Consider the following 10438-nt stretch of genomic DNA (forward strand, 5'->3'; position numbering starts at 1 on the left):
CACCCAGCTGCACGTAGAGACAGTTAACATTAAGAGTTTAAATCAAAATAAACCACAAAGACGCTCTGTGGTCACTCGAACACCAGGCTGTGCCAACACGTTTAAATCCTGACTTCTTTATTCCAGTCCCTCTGATCTGAAACGTGCGTGTTCATAAAGGACGCGTCGAGGAGCAGGACGGCGTTTGAAAATGTAAAAAGTAAAAGTGACAAGAAAACCGTGAAATCGAGATCCTGAGATTTTAGGAAGCGTAACTGTTGAACAAGTGAAGGCGGCACGTCGGATCACACTTTAACAGTAACATTAATCATTAGAAATACACAGATCCTTACAAACCAGAATGTTTATTACTAATAAATTGCCAGAGACACTATCTGAGGAGACTCCAGTGACCTGAAGTCGGACCAGAAGAAAAAAAACCAAAAAAAAAAACAACCTAAGCAGACATTTTAACTTCAGAGCAGTCGTTTCTAAAAACCAGCGAAACACAAACTAAACGAGCATGAAAACTTAACAAATTTAAAAAAATAAGAAGGTGGTGATTTAACAGGGAGTCCACATTAACGCGCCGTCTCTCTCATGTTTCCCTCTTACATCCCACACTCCCTGCAAAACGCCCTGAAAGGAAGAAGCTTGCAGACCATTGTTTCAGTTTTCAGGATCAGAAACTACTTAAAATTATCACTTGATTCCACATAAAGAAGAAAAGAGGGGGGGAGAAGGGGGAGGGGCTTATCAATTAAGTCATGTGCGTGTTGAACACAATTTAGTTTTGGACACAATTTAAACGTCACATAATTTGACAGATCGCCGGATTGCGTGGCTGCAGAAAGCCGAGAAATCATTGAACGTTAAATTTGTCACTCCTCGACCCGAGAACCTGGAAACTCAGAACAGAAGGGAAAAAAAAAAAAAAAAAAAAAAAAAAAAGTTACTGAAAACTGTTTTTATTTGTCAAAAAAAAGCTCCTTTACAGCGCCAAGATTTTCAAGCTGTAAAGCCAGCAAACATGTAAAATACAAGCCTTACAATACATTAGAATCAAAACAGGTACCAAAAAGTACAGTAAAAATTACACTTCCATGGATGGAAATGTGGAAGGGAAGGAAAATAAATGAAACCAAAAAAAAAAAAAAAAAAAAACACCAAAAGGGAAAAATAAAACTTAAAAATGAAGGATAAAAAAAGAAAAAAAAGGAAAAGAAAAAGTTACATTTCAGATGTTTTCTGTACAAATGGTCTTCTGTCATAAAAGAGGTCGCGCCCAGTGTGTCCGTCCAGCCGGCGAGGAGGGGAGGAGGGGGGGGTCTCACGGGATCACTGGAGGTCTGAGGAAGAACCAAACAAAACTCAAGTCACTCGGCCTGAATGTTTACAAGAAATCAGTTTATTAACAACACGCCACTCGTCTTCAAGCTACCGACGTCGAGGAAGAGGAGCCGTGAAGACCACGACGGTGAATCTCAGAACGTCTAATGATCAGATCCAGAATCTATTTTATCAATGAATCCAAACTTCAGGGTCTACTCCAGTCGTCTGGGAGACTGGCGTTCTACTGTGTTACAGAGCGAGCATTAGCACTTAGCAGGAAGTGATGATCAGCTCGCCCAAAGTTAAAAATCAATTTAAAAAATCTGACCAGATGAGAAACTCAATTTTTACATAAATCAATTTCCCCCCAACTCCAGTTAACGCCCTCGTTTTATTTTTTAAAGAAATTTAAATCGTCTTTTATTTGTAAAGATTGACGCACTTTACAGACCGTGCAGAGCGGCGTTTTCACACGTGTGGAGGTTAGGAATAATTCTGCGGGGAACATCTGGCCGTACGGCGTTTGATAACGTTCACTGTGTTGTTCACGGTCAGACGGGCGGCGTGTACGGACCCACGAGTGTGTGCAAAGGAGGGGAGTGATCATACCTTGAACTACCACGTGATCATCAGTATGGCTTGTAGTTGATCTGATGTGGCCCCCGTCGAGGGGTTTTACCGTAGCTGGCGTTGCCTTGGTCTGCTGCAGGGGGGACAGACAGGTTTACAATCAGTCAGTCAGCAAAGAGTCTCGTCTCAGACCAGTCCTGCACGCTTCCCCCGCCGAGCATCACCGATCACAACGCTCCGTCTGAAGCCGCCGAGTGTCGTGATGCTCACCGAGAGTGGCGTGCAGGATTGGGTACAAAACGCCCGACACGAAACGCTAGGTGAAGTCGCCCAACGCCACATGCATCGGGTCAAGACTCCGGGCTTCTCTCTACCCGTCCAAAGAGCTGACACAGACGCGTGATCAGCTCGGCACAGAGGGAAAACATCTAGTCATTTATGGTCAGCTTCAAACGGCTAATCCGCCGTAACCACAGCATCCATCAGTCTGCGTAAGGCGTGCGTCTGGGAGAAACCCCTCGGTACTCATCTGTCACTTAAACACTTCATTTCAGCTGCTGTCTCTTTAAGACCCTCCCTCCCCCGTGTGCTAGCTCTCCTCTGATTGGCCGGAGATCACACCATTATCCGAGTTACTATGGAAACCACCTCTAACTGGTCCACTTTTAAACTTTAACAACGATCCGGTCCGTGTGAACTTACTGTAGTCGTATCCGGTGCCATATCCGTAATAACCAGATGAGTAGTCGTAGTTGCCATAGCCGCTGTATCCGCCGTAGCCGTAACCTTGGTTACCGTAGCCCTGGTTCCAGTAGTTTCCGTATCCCTGGTTCCAGCCTTGACTCTGACCTGGGACACAAAGGGCTCACGTCAAGGTTTTGAAAAACATCTGCACCTCACTCGGCTCCCACCGTGAAATCCGAATCACACAATCAACGTGATGAAGCGTGACGGCGTGCAGGAGGCCTCTACGTCTTTTCTGTCTACTTGGTGGTTTTTTTAAACTTCTTACACACCCGTCAACATTCAGGCGTAACGAGATTGCTGCTGCCAATCAGATCGTCCAATCACTGTGACCCACTGATAATCCTCTCTGCACGCTGCATGATGTGTTCAACCAGAAAACAAAGTGACGTGTACGAGTGGAAAAGCTTCAGCTGCTCCTCTTACCTCCACGGCCTCCTCTGCCCCCCCGCCCCCCTCCGTATCCACCGCCACGTCCTCCTCCGTACTGCTGCTGCTGGTACACCTCCTTTGGCTGGGCGATCTTCAGCTCACACTGAAGAGGAAACAAACAAACTCTTCAGAACAAGTCTGAACTTCAAAAATCACACCAGCAACGTAATTGTTTTCCCCGCGCAGCGACAGATTTTAGCCATTATCGTGCGAGGCGAGAGGTGTGTGGTGCACGTCGAGGCGCAGCGCTGGTCCGTACAGCAGCAGATGGCGGCTGTGTGTGTGCGAGTGTGTGCGTGTGTACTTACCCTGCCGCCCTGGATGCTGTGGAACTTCTTCTCCAGACACTTCTTGACACTGGCTTCGTCTTTGTATGTGATGAAGATGAAACCCCTCCTCTTCTTTGATTTCGGGTCAATGGGGAGTTCGATGGTTTCGATCTTGGAGGAGCAGAAAGGGAGAAATAATTTAAGACAAACAAGAACTTTTAAAATTTAAAAATCGCCACATGTAGGAGGTCTCTCTCAAGTCAAACACACCTCTCCAAAAGCCCCAAAGTATTCCCTGATGGCTTCCTCGGTCGCCTCAGGGTTCAAACCACCAACAAAGATCTTCTTGACGGGCTCCTTCTTCATGGCCATCGCCCTCTTGGGGTCGATCGTACGGCCGTCCAGACCGTGTTCCTTCTGTGCCAGGACCTGTAGGTGCACACAAGTGTTACCAAAGAAGACAGTGCTTCCACGTGTAGCTTCAAACAGTTGGCTCCATCAGGTAAAGAGAAGTCATGCACGCTCCAGTGTGTCCCCTTTGACCTCCCTCTTTTTTCTTTATCACATGTTCACTCTTGGACCATTTGATCCTGTATATTTATTCACAAACGTGTGCACGAGTGTCTTTAATGCCTGATGGAGCTACAAGCGAGTAGCGGTTTGTTTACACGTTGATAAATTTACTCACCGAGGATAGCAAAACAAAATCAGCAGCTCTTCCTCATCGTTCAGATTTAAACCAATCAAAAGGTCAAAACATTTGCTGACTCGAGCGTGACAGATGTGAGGGAAGCACAGTGACGCACCTTGTCGACGCTGGAGGAGTCCTTGAAGAGAACGAAGCCGAAGCCTCGTGATCGGCCGGTGTTGGAGTCTATCTTGATGGTGCAGTCCAACACCTCGCCGAATTTACTGAAGTAATCCTTCAGGTCCTTTTTACTCGTGTCCCAGCTGAGGCCGCCCACAAACATTTTCCTGAAAACAAAACAATCGTTTAAATGTCTTCCTTCTGTGTACTTCACATGCACCACTGAGACACTTAACTTTGTTGTCCTCTTCGCATTTGCATGATGCTAAGCGGGACCAACTTGAAGATTTACTAGTTCCACAGCATCAGGTGGATTGCACTTACCCTGCGTCCTCCTCGCCCTTGCTGGCATCAATCTTTCCTCCGTCGGTGCCATTGTCTGTGCCTTCCTGACTTTCGTCTCCCGCCATCAGCTCTTGTTCCTGTTCCTGCTCCAGGTCCTGCTCGAGCTCCTGGTCCTGCTCCAATTCTTGCTCCAGCTCTTGCTCCTGTTCCAGCTCAGCCCCGTTCTGGTCCTCCTCTCCCTCGTTTCCGTTCTGGTCTGATGTTTCCATGAGGAGTGTCTCAGCATCTGCCATTCTGACGGTGGGTTCTACAAGAGACTGATGAAGGACCAGAAAAAAGCAGAAGGGTGAGTTTGGAGAACAAGCGAAACAATGATCTGAAGTATAGGGAGAAAAACTTTTCACAGCACGTTTCCCTGCTTAAAAAAACAAAACACATTCTGATCTAGTAGGATTAGTCAGTCGAAGCATTTAGAAGACAAAAACAGGTGATATAGTCAACACTAATATGTACTCTATAATAGATGTAGGATTAAAAAAGCATCAAGAATTTAAATTAAAGATGGTTCTATTTACAAAGTAAGGTGCAGATATAACAGAATCTGTGTGTTAAATTAATATACAGATAAATATATTGAACGTTCTTTGAGGGGATGTGAGAGTAATGAAGCTACTATTTTATTATTTATGTTGTTTTCTGGTGTTTAACAGTCTTCTACTTGTCCAGGTTTTAGATGTAAAACATTTAAGAGCCAATTAATATCAAATATTATGTCAGGACTTTAACATTTGACTAGTAAACAAACGTGACTCTTTTTAATATAAAAATATTTAAATCACGGATTCTTATATAAAATAAATAATAAAAAGCAGCGCGGATAGAAACACAGCAAACAATTAAATGCGAGGATTTATTTTAAATATTAAATGTATTTTACATAATGTTGGTTTCTCTCCTGCATGAAGCTAATCATTAAATGTTGCTACATCGGAGCTAACGCGTTACGACGACGCTTCATAACATTTAAAAACTCTTTAAGGAGTTAGCTCGGGTTCTTCGGAGTGGATTTAAAGACTCAGTCTGAGTTTAGTTTGAGAGGTAAATAAAACGGCTGCTGTGGGAGTTTTGTGACCTTGTTGATGAACACAAAGAGCCGGCGTGGAGGGAAACAGCGCGCGACGCTGCCGGCGCGGCTAGCTGCTAGCAGGCCGGGCTAACACAAAGACAATCCACAAACCGGATCAAAACAAACACCGGAGTCCGAACCGCCACCGACAATCACAACACGGTGACGTTACGAGAGGAGAGGATAACAAATGTCTGACTGGATCGATGAACCGAGTTCGAACTCAACCTGATAAAAACCGCGTTAGCATGTTTAGCACTAATGCTAACACGCAGGCTTGCGACGATTCCTTGTAACATTTAAGACACTTTAGTGATGAATTAGTGAAACTTTAAGGAACATGTTCAGAGTAAAAAGCTTCAAAGTGTTCAGATAAACAGTCTAAAGTGTGACAGAGGTACAGAAACAACAAACAACGCTTACTTTAAGAGGGAAAAAAAGCGGAGACGCCGATTCGCTGCTCAAAATGGACACTCTCCAAATTCGCCGCTAACTCGTGGCGCTATAAATAGGACCGGATGTGACCCAGCGCTGGAGAACGTCGTAAAGATAACGTCTGTGATTGGACCGCGAGGCCAATATTGCAAATGAAGGCGTTTCGCGATTGGTTGGATCTTTCTCGGTTGGCGCACTGACGACAAAACAAAATGATCGTCGTGTTTCCTGCTTCCGGTCCCTGCGCTCTTTTATAAACTCAGATTTCATAATCAAATTTGATACCTTAAAAAAAAGACTTGCAGTCTGCAAAGTCAGAATATTATTAAAGTTGGTATTTTTAATGGAGAATAAAAAAGTAATATAAATTAAATACCTTCATTTTTGATAGATAGATAGATAGATAGATAGATAGATAGATAGATAGATAGATAGATAGATAGATAGATAGATAGATAGATAGATAGATAGATAGATGCTTGAATTGTCAAATCATGGGTCTAGTGTTTTCAGGTGCAGTTTACTGATTCACCCTGGAAACATCAACTATTCTTTCCAACATGGGCAAGTTGAGACATGAGATGTGGACACATAATCACACTTACACAAACAAAGAGTGTGCACGTGTGTCGAAGTGTTCGTGTGTTCGTGTGTGCGGCTGAGGAGACAGTCCAGCAGTGGTCACTTGCAAACAGAGCTTGAAGAAGTGCAGCGGCTGCAGGTAGGATCAAAGAATTCAATGTGCACTTTTTTCTTTGGCTCAAAATCTGTTTGCATTAGCATGTATTTACTGTGTCTCTGTTTTAACTGCAGACTTTTATAAAACGTGGACATAAGCTCAGTGACGTCACCCATTGGTCACTAACTTTAGGCCACTTTAGGTCACAATACGTTTGAATTGGGTGAAAACAGGCTTTGTAACGTGTGTGTGCGTAAGGTCCAGGCTCTTGCAACCAGCCTCAAGTGGACACTCGAGGTACTGCAGTTTATGTGCACTTCAACGATGGCATCATTTTTTTCTGAACTTGAGGTTACTGCTTGGTTTGAACTCGAAATCTCTCAGCTTTTACTCACTGGGATTGTGATTGTTGTATCGGCAGTGTTTTAAGCAGATTGTTCTGACACACACCAATCATTGACTGCACTACTAATAGAACCACCACCGCCTCCACAGAACAGACTGCGCTGTAGTTTCTTCACAGCGGAGTATACTGCCAGCAGTGTTGAAAATGTCTCTGGTAGTAATGTAATCGTTGATTATCAGAGCTATACATAAAGCAGACTCACATTGAACACCAGATTCTCCAAAACTTTGGACAACGCATGGCCGGAGACTGCTCGGCCCGCTGCACTGCTTATGTTAGCTTAGCTTGAGAGTGAAATGGGGCTTTCACATTTGCACAAAAATCCTGAAAACATTCCGAGTTGCATGTGTTAAAGTAAAGAACCGCAGTTTCAAACTTGCTCCAACTGGGCTCCCTTGTCGAGAGAGCCAATGTTAGAATAAGTCAAAATGAGTAATCTAAAAAATTTACCATGAACAAGTGGGTGAGGAGGTTTGAATCCGGCGTCCAGCACAGAACCATGGGTCTGTACAGTACAAGAGGCCGGTTCTGATGATGCTGTAAAGTTGCAGAACATTTAACACTTCAATACTTAAAAATGAAAGCAAAGTCTGGCATCAGTGTCAGACTCTTTTAATTGGTCTGCCTCCACAATGAGAATATTCGCCTTTATATCAATGCGTCTCGGCCAACAGAATCACAATACGAAGTGGAGACGAACACACTAAAGAACAGGAAACGTTCACGCAGCATGTTAATAACGTACAGAGCCGTTAGTAGTTGCATGCAGACACTATGCATCGTGAAGCAGTCAGTAAATAAACAACTCCCCCTCCAGACATCGGCTCCAGCTGAAGAGGGGGGGGGGGGGGGGGGGGGGGGGGGGGGGAACTGACCAGAAAAACTCCGGACAAAGTCAGAGGAAAAACATCAGCTGTTTTTTTTAGTTTTATGATCATGTCATCAGTTTTTAAATAAAGAACACAAACATGAAATGAAAGAGCAAAGTTAAATGTTACTTTATTCACACTCACATTAATTTTAAAAACATATAAAGGGAGAATTATTTAAAATGAGTTGATTAGTATATAACATTAAAAAAAAAAAAATCATTGAAATCATTGCACTTTAAACCAGATAAAGACATTCACTTTTTTAAGCCATCTGAACAGGTTCTCTGATCCGACATCACGGCCCTGTTCCCAGCCCAAGCAGTAGACCCGGTCCCGGTTCTGAGGCGCGAGCCACTCTAGGATCGAGACTTGCTGACCCAGTGGTACTTGTCGACGCGAGGCCCAGTGAAGGTGAACGAGGCACGATAGGACTTAAAGCCTTTCTGGTTGGATGACTTGGAGGTGGGAACTGCGGCCGGGGGAGAGTGGGGAGGGTGGGGAGAGTGAGGGGGGTGAGGAGGGTGAGGGGGGTGAGGAGGGTAAGCATCCCCGACGAAGGCCTTCCGCTTCTCCCTGTGCCACTGCTGAGGAGCTCCTGGAGAGAACTCGCTGAACTGAGGAGGAGAAGGGCAAAGGGTGATGAAACACCAGGAGAAAGACCAGCAACAGGCACGTTAAAAATAGAAACGTGTAACTGCCACCTCTTCTTTCAGGCTGGAAATAACCAACAGAAAACTCAACCCTCAAAGTTTCAAGACTAGACTGGAAACTATCATTTCATCTTTGTAGTTTTGTGGGTAATGAAGTCTTGATTGTCCTTTGTTAGAATCTCCATTAACATAATAAAGCAAACCTACCCTGTAGACGCTGTTGGGGTTGCTGACCGTGGGGATGGTTTTGGGTTCAGGATTTGTGGGCGGGGCCTGAGCCGAGCACTGAGTCGAGAGGCTGCTGCCACTACTCATGCTGATGTCTCCGCCCCCTTCCTCCTCATCTGAAGAGCTTCCCGATCGGACGTCGAGGCTCGCCCGCTCCACAGCGTCATGGATGCGGCGGGAAAACTCGCCGTCTCCCCGCCGACAACGGTTTACCACGGAGACGCAGAAAGGAGTGCTGTGTTCGCCGTACCTGTAACAAGGAAGACCAAATCAGGAAAAGGTTGATAGTTTCCATAATTTAACCTGGTTAACCCAGACAGTTCTTAAAATATAAAAAAACTATTTTAAGTCTTACAGCCGTCTATGACTAGATCTCTTGTAAAATCTTTATAGCAGTCAGAGCAGTAAAGTAACTGAACTACATCCCATCTGTTTTATGTTTACTGAGCCTTTTCAAGTGCCGTCAACCTGGACAAAAATAAAGCAGCAGCTCTGGCCATGACAACGCTTGGTTTCAATCTGGGAGTCGTCTGTACACGACTCCACAGAGAGTAAACCTCTGACCTGCAGGACACCTCTCCAGGGTCGACCCACACCGTCATCTCCAGCGGGAGGCCCAGGTCCTCGTACCGCACGGCGCTCTGCCTGCAGGCCTGCTGAAGCACCAGATCCCTCAGCTGCTCTCGGTTCATACGCAGACACCTGAAACACAGCAGCCACTGTCAACTCTTTTATGCATCGCTTAAAGTGTTTTTATAGTCGGGAGCTGTGGGCACAATAAAGTATATTGAGTCAAAACACAAATCTGCAACCAGAAATGACAGGAAGTGTCGCTGCTCCAACAAGTTCATTTAGGTTCTCTTTTCAAAAGCTCAACTTTATTCATCTTTAAAACACTTAACTTTTCTCCTCCTGCTCCAAATCCTCAAATTTAACACTTCCAACAGCTTCATTTGAAGAAATCTTAGCACTAACAAGAGTTAAAGTGGGAGCCTTTAGCAGGCAAAAATTCATGCATTTTTTCCCACATTGTTTTCCCACAATAACGAGTGAATTCCTCAACATCTACAAACAATCAAAAAACACCAGAAATGAAGACGCTATCAAGAGGAAAACAAAAGATGAACAGGATATCATGTCTCGTCATTTTAATGAAAGATGACACTAACCTGTAGGCCTGTCCCTTGTTTGGTGCTTTGGGGTACCAGTGGTTCTTGTAGTTTTCAAACAGAACAGAGGTGAGGGCAGCGGCAAAGCGGTCCCTGTCGTCATTATCCAGACATCCATATCGCTTCACCAGGCGAGCAACAAAGAAGACGGCAGCAGCGATCTCTTCCTTCATGACTACACACACAAGTTCACTCGCCAACGTTTGAGTGTCGGCACAACTACTGTTAAAACCTCTACAGGGAATAAAACATGTGGCGATCCTATGAAAAACACATAAAAAAAGAAAATAAACCGGAGGCTACAGACTGCTCAAGCAAACATATTTGCTTCTGGCGCTCCAGAGAGATGATTTCTTCTGCTACGACAGAAAATAAATAAGAAAATAGAAATCTAAATCAGTGCATGAAGCCGCAGCGTGTTCTCTCCTACATCTGACACTAAAACTGTCGCTCC

The 10438-nt window shown here is 44.7% G+C and overlaps 2 protein-coding genes across 2 annotated transcripts; both read right to left on the reverse strand.

The window, feature by feature from the left end:
• Positions 1 to 328: 328 nt before the first annotated feature.
• On the reverse strand, positions 329 to 6078 carry LOC306831641 (heterogeneous nuclear ribonucleoprotein A/B-like). Its single transcript, XM_079355836.1, has 9 exons — positions 5969 to 6078; positions 4459 to 4736; positions 4133 to 4301; positions 3597 to 3755; positions 3366 to 3497; positions 3052 to 3160; positions 2584 to 2730; positions 1921 to 2014; positions 329 to 1328 (listed from the first exon to the last, which is right to left on the reverse strand). The coding sequence occupies exons 2-8, from the start codon at positions 4710 to 4712 to the stop codon at positions 1941 to 1943; spliced, it is 1044 nt and encodes a 347-aa protein (XP_079211962.1). The 5' UTR covers positions 4713 to 4736; positions 5969 to 6078; the 3' UTR covers positions 329 to 1328; positions 1921 to 1940.
• Positions 6079 to 8039: 1961 nt separating this feature from the next.
• On the reverse strand, positions 8040 to 10437 carry btg4 (B-cell translocation gene 4). The gene is made up of 4 exons (XM_079356020.1): positions 9985 to 10437; positions 9380 to 9517; positions 8795 to 9065; positions 8040 to 8551 (listed from the first exon to the last, which is right to left on the reverse strand). Exons 1-4 carry the CDS (start codon positions 10155 to 10157, stop codon positions 8294 to 8296), a joined length of 840 nt encoding a protein of 279 aa, XP_079212146.1. The 5' UTR covers positions 10158 to 10437; the 3' UTR covers positions 8040 to 8293.
• Between the last annotated feature and the right edge of the window lies 1 nt (position 10438).

The sequence above is a fragment of the Symphodus melops genome (genome assembly GCF_947650265.1).
Source record: "Symphodus melops genome assembly, chromosome: 11".
NCBI lineage: Eukaryota > Metazoa > Chordata > Actinopteri > Labriformes > Labridae > Symphodus > Symphodus melops.

Excerpts from the sequence above, each read along its gene's own strand:
- LOC306831641 (XM_079355836.1), bottom strand. The coding sequence starts at position 4,712 with ATGGCAGATGCTGAGACACTCCTCATGGAAACATCAGACCAGAACGGA. Across the intron at positions 3,756-4,132 it reads ACTCCTCCAGCGTCGACAAG|GTCCTGGCACAGAAGGAACA; the intron begins GTGCGTCACTGT and ends GTGCACCTACAG. Across the intron at positions 2,731-3,051 it reads GGGCAGAGGAGGCCGTGGAG|GTCAGAGTCAAGGCTGGAAC; the intron begins GTAAGAGGAGCA and ends TTTGTGTCCCAG.
- btg4 (XM_079356020.1), bottom strand. The coding sequence starts at position 10,157 with ATGAAGGAAGAGATCGCTGCTGCCGTCTTCTTTGTTGCTCGCCTGGTG. Across the intron at positions 9,518-9,984 it reads AACAAGGGACAGGCCTACAG|GTGTCTGCGTATGAACCGAG; the intron begins GTTAGTGTCATC and ends GCTGTGTTTCAG. Across the intron at positions 9,066-9,379 it reads CCTGGAGAGGTGTCCTGCAG|GTACGGCGAACACAGCACTC; the intron begins GTCAGAGGTTTA and ends TCCTTGTTACAG.